Source organism: Alnus glutinosa, chromosome 5, assembly GCF_958979055.1.
Source record: "Alnus glutinosa chromosome 5, dhAlnGlut1.1, whole genome shotgun sequence".
In the NCBI taxonomy this organism is placed as follows: domain Eukaryota; kingdom Viridiplantae; phylum Streptophyta; class Magnoliopsida; order Fagales; family Betulaceae; genus Alnus; species Alnus glutinosa.
In genome coordinates, this window is record NC_084890.1 from 15987765 (window position 1) to 16002981 (window position 15217).

Consider the following 15217-nt stretch of genomic DNA (forward strand, 5'->3'; position numbering starts at 1 on the left):
TTATCAGCCAAAATGAAACTTAGCAACCAGAAAACTCATAAGACATCCACCACTTTTTAACCTGCTCAACAAAACCCTCATATTTCAACCACATGTTTTCAAACTTAAAATGCATGTTTCCCCCTCTTGTTGTCCCACAATCCAATAACAAAGGAAAATGATCGGAGAGAAGTCTTGTCAATCTCCTCTGTGACACTTCAGGAAAGCGTTCCTCCCACTCCGAAGAAACTAAGAACCTATCGATTCTAGACCATATTTGATCTTCCTGATTATTAGACCAAGTAAACTGGCCATCTTCAAGGGGTAGGTCCACCAAATTATGCATGAATATGAAGTCTGAAAACTCTTCCATAGCTGTAGAGTAGCCAGCAACACTACATCTCTCACTAGGAAAACGAACCACATTAAAATCTCCCTCGATACACCAAGGCATCTCCCACCAACTCATCAATCCAGCTAATTCAGCCCACAAATCCCTCCTCTCCCTGTCATCATTCGGACCATAAACCCCCCCAAAAGCCCAAACTACATTATCTCCAGTGTTGCACAAAGAACAAGCAACAGTGTATCTACCTATACATTCCTCCACTTTCTCCACCACCCTTCTATCCCACATTAACAAAATCCCACCCGACGCTCCATTGGCATCCAAGTAACACCAATCAACATGATAGCAACCCCATAAACTTCGCACCACCTCCCTTGAGATAACTGCCATCTTTGTCTCCTCCAAGCATACAATATCCGCCTTCCAATCCCTTAGAAGCCCTCTAATCTCCAATCTTTTCTCAATCGCATTAAGCCCTCTAACGTTCCACATTGATATTTTAGGCGTCATATAAGCGAGATGGACCCCTACCCTTATGCCTGCCTCTAACAAAATGAGCCCCTTTCTTCTCATAGTTAATAGACCAAGCCAACCTACTTAATTCCCTCTGCCCTTTCACCCCTTGTGAAGGCAAATAATTAGTCTTAGGTTCTGCCAAAGAGAGGTCTCTCGCCGCTTCAATCTCCTCAAACAAAGCCAACAATCTGCCCTCGAAACGACCACAAGATAGCCCAATAATTGAATAAAACCTCTTGATTCTTTCCACCACCCAACTAGGCGACACCCTCTGCCTGTCTTCACCTTCCACTACCAGTGGAGTAATAACCATCAGCTCATAACTCCCTAACTCCCCCTTACCATCCCTTACCTTGTCTTGAAGCAAGAGGCCTTCAGGAATATGCTCTAGCAAATTCGAAGAACATTCTAGATGAGCTCCCTCCTAAGCCACCATGCCTTTAAAAGTAGACCCAGTCTCCATTTTGTCTCCTGTTCCTTCCCAGAGGCATTTCTCCACTTGAGGTCCCACTAAAATTGCTTCTGATTCGATACCCACTTTACCTTCTTTTGTGGAAAAAATCACCAGCTCAAGACTGCCTTCTTCCTGCCTCTGATCCACTAAATCCCCACCAAACCCAAAAACTACCCAATCCAGTACACAACTGCGAACTAGATACCTGAGGAACCAACAATAAACCTCCACCCTCTTCCGACAAAGCCAAACTAACGCCTTTTCCAACGACAGAACCCTTCTCCCCTAAATCAGTGGTCTCTCTAGCTACATAGGAGCCGAACCTAGACTGACGAGAGCCATCTGATTCCAACCCAAGATATGAGACTGCTATCTCCTTCGACTGTCTATTAGCTAACTGCAAGACTTTCGGCTCTCCTTCCCCACCACACAACATCTCCTCGAACACCGGAGAGGTGTCGTCTTCCCCAATCATCGAAGAAACCACATCCTTCTCCCTACTCTGACTCGTTCCCGCAACCGGTTTAGTCTACCCTTGCTTAACTTTCCAAACAGCCGAAAATGATGATTTCGTAATTTCCGACGCTGATAAACCCGGCCAGAAAATCCTGGTCTAAACACGGACTTCGAAATGGCAGAACCCAGACCTAATGACTCCGACTGCACAGTGGAGGTAGAAGCACCGGCGTCCAACGAGAACTGGGTAGTTGGAATAGGATGAAGAACCGACCCAGCCTTGGCCTTAATCATAATCTTGGGCCTCTTGATGGGAAAATGCAAAGGAGCTTTACCTTTAGAAAGTTGGGATGGCTTTGAAGGACCTCACGTCGAAGAGGGGCTTGCGAGCATCATGGATTTGGGCCGAGGAAGACTAGAGCCCAAGGAATTAGACTGGGTCCTAGGTAAAGAGTTGGGACCGGCAAGCTTTGGACCACTACCCATCAACTCATCTTCCAGCAGGTGCAAACCTTTCAGACAATACCCGATTTCCACATGCAACGTCTCCAACGTCTTCCTGATGCTGCGCAGATCAAGGCAATCACCGAAATGTGACTTGCATGACGCAGAGGGCAACATAGAGCCCGCCACCCTACCCCTTAGGCCTGAAGCAGACTCTCTTTCCGACAAATCAAAGAGAGTCGCTGAAGTTGTCATCTGTAAATTATCCTTCGCCGGAAAATCCTTCACCATCTTTTCTATCTTCAACCCAGCAGGTTTCGCCATAGACAGCTTTGCAGTTAAAAGTGCCTGATCACAACAGCCCTTCGCCGGAGACGTCGCCCGGGCCTAGAAATCTTTCTCCATAACAGAATATGACGCCTTATCTTTCGGCAAAGAAGCTCTCAAAACTTCAGCAAAGCTCCTCCTCATCTCAGAATGAGGCTTAGGCTGTGACACTTCCTTTACTTGAAAATGCTTCGAGTAGCTTGTACTGCCAGCATGCAGACTATTAAAAGCTAAACGAAGCTCCTCCCCGAAATGCTTCCACCCTTCACCAAATTTCCCTTTAGGCACCAAGACAGAACCTTTCCTTCTTCTACCCTCATATTCTTCAATGGTCAGAAAGTAACCATGCCTAATTGCGCATTGCTGCGCAAGGATCCGAGGAAATCCCGAGACAGATTGGTTCCAGAACACTCTACAGTCATGGACCGTAACCAAATCATGAAAAGACTAAAGCAACCAAGCAGCCTCATCTTTGCCTAAAAGAATGGACCTCGTCACTCCTTTTCATTTTTCATGGATCCTAATGCCTGTGTAGCCTTCCTCGTTATCTCCTCATATAAACCTCTTTCTTCCTCCAAATCCTCAAGAACCCGTAATTTTTCTTTTTTTTTTGATAAGTAGCGAATTTTATAAAAAGCGTAAAGGCGCCCCTAAGCATACAGGAAGTATACAAAATGACACCAAAATAGGAAAGAGAGGGGAAGGGGAAAAACACCCGAAAAACCCAAACAGAAGGAAACCCAGAAAACACCTACAAACCCAGCCCACAAAACCCCGAGACTAATACATCACATTAGGTCGCTTAGCCTTGCCCCTACTAGAACCAAAACCTCTAGCATCATAATTAATCGAGCACTCTAAATTCTTCACTTCACGACTCCCTTTAAACTTAAAAGAGGAAACTGAAGCCTCTAGACGATGCTCCGCATCAATTAGAGTCATGAAGTCTACAAAGCTCTTCACATTCCCCTCGTGGGAGACCCCTAAAGTATTAACACATGTTTCTTTCTCCCTATGTTGCCAAACCCTCCTCAATCCAAGCTCTAAAATCAGCTTTAGAGCCTTGAGTTTGCACACCAGAATATAACTTGGAGAACCCTGAAAATGGTAAGTAGACCACCACAATCGCACCCTATCAACAAAACCCTCTAATTTTAACCACATGTTTTCGAACTTAAAATATCTTTTAGCTCCACGAAGACCTCCGCAATAGAGAAGAATAGGAAAGTGATCCGAGCACAGTCTAGGTAACCTCTTGTTGACCAAATTAGATAATTGGGCTTCCCAATCCAGGGAGACAAGATATCTATCGATTCGAGACCAAGAGGGGAGGTCCCGATTGCTAGACCATGTAAAAGAACCGCCCACTAGAGGAATATCCATGAGCCCCTGCTTCAAAATGAAATTAAAAAACTCCAACATAGTTGGACAATAATGGGCCAAACCCAATCTCTCACTAGGAAAGTGTGTGACATTGAAGTCCCCCCGATGCACCAAGGTAAGACCACCAACTATGCAAACCAATCAATTCATCCCATAAATACCTTCTATCCCCATCAACATATGGTCCATAAACACCCGCAAAAGCCCAAGAAAATTGATCTTTGATATTTCTAAAAGAAACGGCAAACAAGAACTCACCCACACACTCTTCAATTCTCTCCAATCTTCTAACCCACATGAGAAGAATACCACCGAAGGCCCCCTAGAGTCCAAACAACACCAATCTACATGACTACAACACCATAAGCTGCGCACAATACTATAGAACATAAGCTCCATCTTGGTCTCCTAAAGACAAATAACTTAATTTTTATAAGTAATTGAAATGTCATTAAAAGCGCAACCCAAGTACATAGGAAATATACAAGAGAAACGCTCATCTACAAGAAGAAAAAAGAACAAAATCATTAAAACTAATCACCAAATGAGCTAAAAACGCAGTTGACCAAGTATAAAGAGAATTAAAAATAAAAAAAAATAATAATAAAAAAAAAAAAAAATAACTTAAGACTCCAACGTCCTCTCTCGATCCCCAAAATTTCAATCGTTTCTTTCCCTCCAAAGGCACCACAGAAGGCAACAAGGCATCATCTACTAACCTATAGCACTTTGAGAGCTACCACTCGTCCACCAGCAGGCAAACAAATTAACCACCCAACTAGGAAAAACCCAGGACAGCCCAAAGCGAATAAAGAAAGCATTCCATAAGGCGCAAACAACCTCACAATGAAGAAGAAGACGATGGTCCATGGACTCCCCATTCCTTTTGCATATGCAGCATCAATCAATCACAATGACATGTCGCTTCTTTAAATTATCTATGGTAAGAATCTTTCCTAGGCCCCTGACCAAGCAAAAAAACAACTCTCAAAGGCACCTTAGTCTGTCAAATACTCTTCCAAGGAAAAGGAATGCAACCATTGCATGTAAGGACCCTGCAAAAGGAGCTAACATCAAACCTCTTTTTTCTTTTTCTTTTGAAGTGGCCCACCAAAGCTTGTGTTCCCCTTCCCATCTCACTCTATAGGAATACAACAAATTGAAGAAATAAGCCAATACATCCATCCACCACCCAATCATGAGCCATTCTAATAAAGCTTACATTCCACAGAAGGGAACCACTAGAAAGATCCAAACGAACTGCAACAAGAGAATCATTCACACAAGCAATGATATATAACTCCATAAATGCTTCCTTAAGGGACATATCCCCACACCACACATCATCCCATAATCTGATCTTGGAGCCATCTCCCAGCTCAAATATGGTATGACTGGAAAACATCCTCTACCCCCTCCCAATATTCTTCCATAGCCCCACTCCATACAGCCCAGGGAGATCAATAGAACACCACCCACCCTAATAATTGCCAAACTTAGAATCCACAATGACTCTACACTATGCCTCTCTCTTTCATGCATATAACGCCACAACCATTTCCCTAAAAGAGCACGATTGAACATCTTCAAGTTTTGAACCCCCAACCCTGCCTCAGAAATTGGAGAGCAAACCTTGGACCAACTAACCAGATGATATTTGAACTCTTCACCTATCCTACCCCATAAGAAATCTCGATGTAGCTTCTCTATGCGATTTGCCACACTAGCAATAAAGAGGAAAAGAGACATGAAGAACGTAGGTAAATTGGAAAGAGTGCTCTTTATAAAGGTAACCCTTCCACCCTTGGGCAAATACATCATTTTTCAACTAGCTAATCAACGCTCAATCTTTTCTACTATACCATCCCAAATAGACTTGGCCTTGTAAGAGGCCCCCAGCGGAAGACCAAGATACTTCAAGGGCAAAGAAGAAACCCCACCACCCAAAATGCCAACCAGCCCATCTACATTAACCACATTACCCACATGAACCAATTCTGACTTACCCAAATTAACATTCAAATCGGAGACAGCTCCAAAACATAAGAATTAAGCACACAAATATTGAAGGTGACCAGGATTGGCCCACAAAAAACCAAGGTATCGTCCGCGAACAACAAGTGAGATATACTAACTACACTAGAGTGCTTAGACCCTACAGAGAAGCCTAAGAGAAGACCCCATCAACAATTGCAATAAGCATTTTACTAAAAGCCTCCATTTTTATTTTTATTTTTATTTTATAAGTAAGAAAAGTCTCCATAACAATAGCAAACAAGAAAGAAGACAAAGGGTCTTCATGTCTTAGCCCACGAGAGCTACTAAAGAAATTGAATTGAATGTCATCTACCAAAATGGTAAAGCAAACCAAGGAGATGGAATGCGCTATCCAAGAGCACCATATCTCCCCCAAATATGCACCTCAACGAATACAGTAAGAACTCCCAGTTGACATGATCATAGGCTTTTTCAATATCCAACTTGCAAAGCACCCTGGTTCACCAGATCTAATTCTACTGTCTCGACATTCATTTGCTAATAAGAACTAAATCAAGGATTTTCCTACCTTTAACAAAGGCATTATGGGACTTTGAAATAATCTTTTCCACCACCCTTCTCAACCTATTGGCAATGATCTTATAAACTCCACTCACAAGACTAACAAGTCGGAAGTCCTTAAGATCAATAGCCTTAAGCATGAAAGTCATGAAGCACCCCCATAATATCTGCCTTGAGCACATCCCAACAAGCTTGGAAGAAAGACATAAAAAAAACCATCAAGACCTGGAACCTTATCACTTGTTCATATCTTTCACCACCTCTAAAACCTTCCTCTCCTCAAACGAATACTCTAACCAATAGTCCTCCGCATCTATAGAGTCGAAACCAAGGCCATCCAGCTTGGGCCACCAATTGAATGGTTCTAACAACAAACTCTCATAGTACTGAACAAGATGATCCCTGATAACATGTTGGTCAAAAGAAACTGAGCCGTTTACAAATAGCAAGTCGATGGAGTTGAACCTCCTATTCAAGTTAGCTACCAACTGAATACCACCACAATCAAGGAGAACGGGAAATGGTCTGAGTACAATCTACGTAACCTCTTCCATAATAGACTAGGATACTTAGCTTCCCATTTCAGCGAATATATAAACATACACACACACACATTAATTCTCGCCAAGAGGGTGATTCCCAATTATTAGACCATGTAAAAGACCCCCCCTATCGCATAGCCCGGGTAGTTTGTTGTTCGCTGACTTTTTTCTTTCTTGTTCTTTCCTTTCCTCTGTTTAGGGGCACTTTTGTATACTTCCTGTGTACTAGGGTTGCGCCCCTCTGTGCATTTTAATGAATTCTTACCTATCAAAAAAAAAGACCCCCCTATACAAGGGAAAGATCCATGAGGCCCTGCTCAAAAATAAAATTACAAAACTCCATCATAGTAGTACAATAACGAGCTTCCCCCGATCTTTCACTAGAAAAGTAGGTGACACTGAAATCACCTCCAATGAACCACGGCATATCCCATCAACTAGTTAGGCCAGCCAACTCCTGCCAAAGAGACCTAATGGTATCAAAATTAGGCCCATAAACCCCCGCAAAAGCCCAAGCAAAGCCATCTTCTATATCTCTAGATGAACAGGAAATAGTAAACTCCCCCACACCCTCCTCAATCTTCTCCACAATCCTCCAATCCCACATAAGCAAGATTCCACTGAAAGCCCCTCTTGAAGCTGAGTAACACCAATCCACATGTTGACATCCACACAAGCTTCGCATAACACTGCTAGAAATGAGCTCCAGTTTAGTTTCTTAAAAACAGATAACATTTGTCTTCCACTGCCTAAGGAGATTTCAAACTCTCAAACACTTGTCACCCTCATTCAACCCTCTCACATTCCCAGAAAGGAGCTTAGGCTTCATAAAAAACTACTTGCAACCCTCCCCTTATTCCTGCCATGCCACGCACTGCCACTATTCGCATCATAATAAATGGAACATGATAACCTTCTTAGTTATCTACTACCTTTCTTGCCTAGGTTCGAACAAGAACCCAATCCCTGCTCAGAATTGCTCGCTTCAATGGCCACAAACAGGGCTAGGAGCTCCTCTTCAAATCCATCACACAAAAGCCCCACAAAATGGCAGATCTCCTTTACGATTTGGAAGACCCAGTCTGAAAGCTTTTTTCTTATTCTTTTACGCTAGACAAGAGTTCAACGTTCTGGGCTCTAGCTCCATACAAGACCGTGAAATAATGGTGTCACACCAACCCACTCCCCTCGCAACACCCCCATCAAACTTAGAAAGCTCAAAAACCTTTATCCTTACTTTCCCAACACAGCCCCCTTGCATCGCCTCTAGGGGAAAAGAGAAACCCCCGTTGGCAGCATTAGCACATTCTGGGTTAGCCAGCATATCTATCAACTTGGATGAGAAAACCGCCTCAAAAGGAAAATCAACAAAAAACATGAAGGCCTCCTTCACTTCAGGCCTACTGTCAGTGCCACAAGGGTTCCCCACTGAAAGCCTGGTAGAAACAGGTACCAAATCAACCACCTCCCTAGCGAGTCTGGAGTGACCAACCTTAACAGAAGGGTTCCCATCGCCAGAGGAGATTGTGACGTCTTCTCTAGAACCAACTCAGGACCTACTATCAAAGTCCATCGAAGAGCCACATGCATGCTGATGGGTTCCTACCACCGGCAGAGGAGTCTTTGTTGTTTTCTCTAGAACCAGGTCGACACCAACAATCGACGACCAGTCCATCAGAGAGCCGCACGCTGGCCGATGGCTCCACTTGCACTATCGGAAGAGGATTTCTCCCAACCCGGTTCATAACCCGACTCAAAGACCTCCCTAGTCCATTTCTTTAGCTTCTTCCAGTTTAAAATGGGCTTATGAAACACACGTTTCGTGTGTTGACGGGGCTTAAAAAAAAGTCGTCTTAATGGCCTGGGACATTCTCTAAGTAAATTCCTAAGTCTAAGGCACTTCTCCCTTTCATTAAACACTCTTACATTCCATGATAATAGTTTTGGCTTCATGGATAAACCAAAATACCCCTCCCTTTACTCTGCTATGGCTTGAACTTCCACCCGCAGAATCATAGTTTATCGAGTAGGATAATCCTTTCAGCTCTCTATTACTTTGGAAGGCTGCTTTAGAGTTAAAAACCTTCGCTCCTGATTATGACTCGCTTTGATAGTTGTAAACGGCGCCAAATATTGCCCTTCAAACCCATCACAAGATAGACCAATAAAATGGCGAATATCCTTTACCTTCTGCAAGACCCAGCTAGAGGCCATAGGCTCTGAACACTCAGATCAGGTAAACATGCTAGGGGAGCAACAATTCAAAGGTTCACAAATCAAGGGTTCCTCCCGATTATAGAGCACCAATTATGAACCTGCCCATCCATAACTTTCCACACAATGGACATCAAGCCCATGCAGACTACAAGACAATTTGCCACCCAAACCACTTTCTTCACCCACCCTTACCTCTGACCGATTGTCCTCTTTCTTATCCGATTGACCCTCTTCATTGTTGGAGCCATTCAACAAAGCAGTTTCCCTTTCTGTCTCAAAACCACCCAACCCCAAAGGATTGCCATCAGCACTTGGTGGAGCTTCATGCAAAGACATCCTAGCAAAGCCCAAAGACTCGGGCCTATTAACCACATAATCAAAAGTGTTCACCATCGGAGACCTAGGCCTAAAAAGCGTCTGTACAAGATCGTCAACATAGTATGACCATGAATCTAACACAAGTAGCTGTGACGGGGTAACCTTTGGCAAATCTTTGGCAGAGCACCAACAGGGGCAGTGCTAACATCGTCAACCTCCAAACTCCTTTTCCCCTTATTGCCTAATTGCTCGACTTCTGCTTCAAGACCCGCTGGCAATGCTTTTGAAGTGCCCTCAGCCCAGCTTGAGCTTAACACTACACTGACCTGATCCACATTAGAACCCAAGTCCAAACCTAAAACAAAATAGGCCCAATCCGCGTCTTCACCTTCTACGATATGGGTTTAAGACTGAGCTAGGTTAGGTGCTTAAGATCCTTCCCTATTGAATGACCCATCAAAGTTGGCGGTGCTTACAACCATCATCGAGAGTATTTGGAGCATTCCATCCTCCTATCATCCTGATAGCTGGTGGATTGTACCAGCGCCTCAGCATCATTGGAGAAGGATGTGTGGGTCTTGCATGACAAGTCAATGCCACCTTATACGATCGTTACTCCACCTCCTTCCCCGTTTCTTGCACCTAAGACGCCAGAAAGCGTTCCTCCATATTTTCCAATCCATGGCCAAGAGGAGCTTTCCCCAAACATAAAGCTCTATTACCACCACCGTACTGTAGGTGAGGGTCTAATCCACCTCTTCATCTACCACCGATCAATATCTCAAATGAAACTGCGGCCTTATGCAACTCCATCACCCAACTAAACCAGCCTTTGCATTCCTGACCCTCTGGTACGACTATTAAGCCATGCCACCCACCTCCTCCATATTTTCCCACAGCCAGATAACGCCCAAATCTATTCACACGTCTCTGGATGATAAAAACTTTCAAACCTACTCTGTAGGACTTCAAGAACTCCTTCATGGCATCAACACTAAGCAGATCCTCCATGATTGACAACAATCATTTAACTCCTTCGTGGCATCAACACTAAGCAGCTCCCTTCTTCGTTCGAAGATACCAAAAAAATGACACCCACCTCCAATACGAACTCATACGATTTTGTTCCTACAAAACACCATCTAGAGAGACGCATCACAACTCACCAAGAAGAAAATCAAAGAGAAAAAACCACACAGTCGTCGTTGGCAACAACTCAAAGAAAAAGAGAGGAAGAGGTGCTTGTGGAAACCACATTGTTTTTTATAAGTAATGTAATGCATATCAAAAAGCGCAGAGGAGCGCAACCCAAATACCAAGAAGTATACAAGAGAACGCCTAAATGGAAACTATACTTGCACACAATTGTTTTACTATTATTTTACCTTTAGGATGGGTTGGTAAGGCCTTAGAGTAGCACACAAGCAACATACTTATACCAAAGCTTACACGAGGAAAGGGCTCGAGATCCCAAAACATCGAGTGAAGGTAACATATTGGCATGAGCCTTGAATCTCAACATATTTGCTAAGGATCACTCACAGGTTCCTCATCCACATTCGTAAAGTTCCAAGTCGTATTCCACACAGCCCGGCTGCCCCCATGTAAGCACTAAGGAGGAAGGAAGCAAGTGCTGAAGATCAAATAGCAAATCCTTTGTCGTCACTTTATTCCTTCCGCCATCAAAAAGTCTTTCTAAATTTATTAACAATTAATATACTCTGCAATGTTTAGAAACTTAGAACGAATGAGGCCGACAGTTATATCTATTGAACTTCAGCTCCTCTTTAGAGAAGCGCATGATTGGGAAGTGGATACCTTTGCTGCTTGTTTCCAGGTATTGCACTCGGTCAGTTTTAATAGAGGTAGTGAAGACAAATTGTGGTGGATCCCCTCCAAAAAAGGTTTGTTCAAGGTTGGGTCTTTCTTTAGCTCTCTGGCTTGCGATGTGAGAAGTCACTTTCCTTGGAAGAATGTATGGCAGACTCAAGCTCCTCCGCGGGCGGCTTTTTTCGCGTGGTCTGCGGCTCTAGGCAAGATCCTAACGGTGGATAACCTCAGGAAAAGGCATGTCATTGTGGTGGATAGATGTTGCATGTGCAAGAGAAGCGGGGAATCAGTGGATCATCTTCTCCTTCACTGCGATGTTGCATGCGCTATGTGGAGTGCTATTTTTTCTCGTTTTGGTCTGTCTTGAGTTATGCCTCTGAGAGTCCTTGACTTGTTTGCGTGTTGGTGGACGGCTGGTAGGTCGAGGAGTGCTGTTATTTGGAAGATGGTGCCGACATGCATTCTCTGGTGTGTTTGGAAGGAAAGAAATGATAGGTGTTTTGAGGATTTGGAGAGATCCTCAGAGGATATTTTAGCTTCTTTTTTTCATACGTTGTATCTTTGGACGGTGGCTTTTGTGTCACCGTTGTCGTTTACCTTTGATGAATTTCTTGTTCATTTTTCACTTTCTAGCTAGGTGCGTTCTCTTGTATACTGCCGGTGTATTGAGGGGCGCCTTACGCTTTTAATAAGACTAACTTATTACTTATCAAAAAAAGTTAGATGCATTCTCATATAAACTCCTCATGACCTTTTGGGCCACAACCACGGCAGCCTCATCACGGCTTACACATCTGACTTGCCTTTCAAATCATCCTAGCCATTATTAGGGCTTGATGTGCTTTCTCTTTCATTTCTTGATATAGAGATCCCATTTATTTTTAATTGTGAAGAGTCAAAGAGGAGAACAAGAATCATAGTGACAAGACACCGCAACCACATAACCTTAACTACAGAAAGAAGAGTCAATTCTGATGAGGAGGAAAGTAAGATAAAAAGGGATAAGAATGGATTTGCCTTAAAGAAAGGATGTGTGTGTGTGGGGTGAGCGGTGGGGGGTTGAGGCAACACTTTTTTTTTTTTTGGCCACATTTGAAGCCAGGAGACTTGATATTCTGCTTTACCATGTAGACATGTGTTTTCATAAGCCAAACTTCTTTTATTAAGTATATATGCAAGTCAATCACTAATTAGCATACTAGAAATAGGGTACAAATTAAGTTTGCAAGCCAAAGTGTGCATACGCATACTGTTAAGCTTAATAAAGGTCTAATATCAATTTTTTGAGGAAAATTGTTCAAAAAGTTTTGCCTCTAAGATAGATAAAGACCTGGGTTTCTAATTTTGACAATTAAAGTCTTAAGTTTTTCTTGAGTAACAAATAGGTCCCTCTGTTAAATTTCTCATCTAACCTTAAATGGATAACTTGTTAGCTGTCATATTGTTCATGTCAAACCAATCAAAACGTAATACATGTATCTATATCCACGTCAACATACCACGTAGACAATTACGCTCAAAAAAATTAAAAGAAAAGAAAAAATGGGAAAATAAATATATAAATAAATAAATAAGAGTTGGAGATCCACCCATATAGGGAGGCAGCGGAGGGTGGCTCCGCCCCCACAATGGGGGCGTTGGGGTGGCTCTACCTTTGCCCACTTCACAAAAGGGACGATGGGATGGCTCCACCCCGGCCCCAATAGGGGGTGGATCTCCACCCCCAACACCCGTCTATGAGGGTAGAGCCACCCTCCACCGCCTCCCTCTGTGGAATGGAGGGTGGCGGTGGGGTGGATCCCCAGTTCTCACCCTTCTTCTTTTTTCCCTTTTCTGCTTTTCTTTTCCTTTCCTTTTTTTAATTTTTTGGCATAATTGCGTACGTGACAGGTTAACATATATATGGATATGTTTCATGTTTTTATTAGTCTGGTATGAACAATATGACAAGTGACAAGTTTTCCATTAAAGACTGGACAGAAAGTCTAACGAAGGAATCTATTTGTCACCCAAGCAAAACTCATGACTTTAATTGTCAAAATAAGAAACTTGGTTGCTTACCTGGCATAGAAACAAGGACCATTAAACAAATTTGCCTATTTTTTCATCGTCATCGCTTACATACCTTGTTGGGTGCTGCAACAGCCAAAAGTTTCCCACCCCCTACTTCCTCATCTGCAACAACGCAAGGTCCAACCCCTTCCCCGCCAATAGTAACTGTTTGAAGACAACGACCCGATTTCTTATGATACAACTCCAAGTTCCCATCCTTCACAACAACCACATAGGAATATATCTCCCCAATAGAATCCGGGCTGCCATGCCTGAACACCAAGCTCCCACCAACTGGCTGCCCATGCGAATTAACAAGAACACCCACATTGTCTACCAATAAAAGCACCTTCCACTCTCTCCACATCAATTTAAGCTGCGGCGGGCTAGACATATCTGGCAATGTAAATATGATACCACTCTGTCCCGTAACACACGAAAACAAGCTATAGCCATTAACCGTACCCACAATTATGGAATCATCAAGCCACACCATTGTCATAACCCCATCAATACACTGAATCTCTTTCAAAACTACAAAAGACCCATTTACGCCATCGACATCTTCATCACTTTTATTTACTCTATTACCTAAAACAAGCTCTACCAGTATCAATCTTTTACCAATCACAACTGCAAAAACGAAATTACCTTCGCTCCGGTGATGCTGTTCAGATTCTTTGACTCTCAAACCATTTGCTCTAATCCCACCACCCAATCGTTGCAAAAGCCGTTGACTCGTGCTAGCATAGTCCGAAGAAGAAGCATTACTGTTGGCATTACTCTCCAACAAATTTGTACTCTCCGCTTGATTACTACTCCGAAATCGCATCGTAATTACGGAGACTCCCTTGAAGAAACTCAACCTCTTCACGGGTTGTAACAAAAGGGAATCAACCAAGAACAAAGCCCCATCCGAAAGTACCAGAACCTTCCCAATGTCAGCAAGCACAAGTATCCGATCCACCGGAGAATCAACGTCGAACGAAACGCTTCGCAGAAGCGAAACGTTTTGCGGCGAAAACGAAGTGCTTTTGGAAGCAGTTTCGGAGGTCGTCGTGGTGGTTGGATTGTTAGGGTTTGTGGAGAGTAGAATTAGGGTTCCGGATTGAGTTCCGACGTAAGTAAGGGTCTGGGAATCGGAGACGGTCCAGATGGCGAGAGATCGGGTCGGGCTCCGGGAGTGGTTGGAAAGGTCGACCTGAGCCAGTGGTTCGAGGACGGTTCGAGCCCTGGGCTCGGGCTTGGCCATGAGGCGGAAACCTAGGGCGCTGCTCAGTGCTGGACAAGAAAGTGAAATGAAATGCTCTGCCGAACTACCAGAAAACGGAAGGAGATCCGAGTAAGATGTGGATCCGGGTACGGGTTTGATTGGCCTAGGCCCATGGTCCATATTTAACTAAAGGCCCATGTTGTTAAAAGTTCATAAGCATTTCTCTAAACAAAGGAAACTCAACAGAGGATTAGGATTTTTTCAATTTCAAATGAAAATAATATCATCTATTTTATGCTTATAATATAAAGTTGGTACATCTAGTAGTGTATTTGAAGCTAATGTTAACATGTCTTTTAAAAATTTTAAATAATATGAAATCATCTACACCGTTAAATGCATCGACTTTAATTCATAACCATTAAATTGAGAGAATCATTGTCCGTGAATAGGAAGAAAAGTATAACGGTTTAAATTTTTCTCCATCTCTCTCCTTGAAAAGCTCTCAACAAAAACTCTCATATGCTCTCCTCTCCAAAACTTCCATGGATGCTCTTCCCTCCCCATGCCTTCCCCAC

The 15217-nt window shown here is 43.2% G+C and overlaps 1 protein-coding gene across 2 annotated transcripts in view; it reads right to left on the bottom strand.

Moving 5' to 3' along the window:
- Positions 1-14730, bottom strand: part of LOC133867613 (vacuolar sorting protein 3) — a 71066-nt gene extending 56336 nt beyond the window's left edge. Inside the window, exon 1 of one of the 2 annotated variants that reach the window (XM_062304364.1) lies at positions 13500-14729. In XM_062304364.1, coding sequence (XP_062160348.1) covers positions 13500-14678 — 1179 coding nt within the window. In that variant the 5' untranslated portion in view covers positions 14679-14729. Of the gene's footprint in view, positions 1-13499 lie in introns of both variants that reach the window. The other variant, XM_062304365.1, reaches the window with a different exon arrangement.
- Positions 14731-15217: the final 487 nt, after the last annotated feature.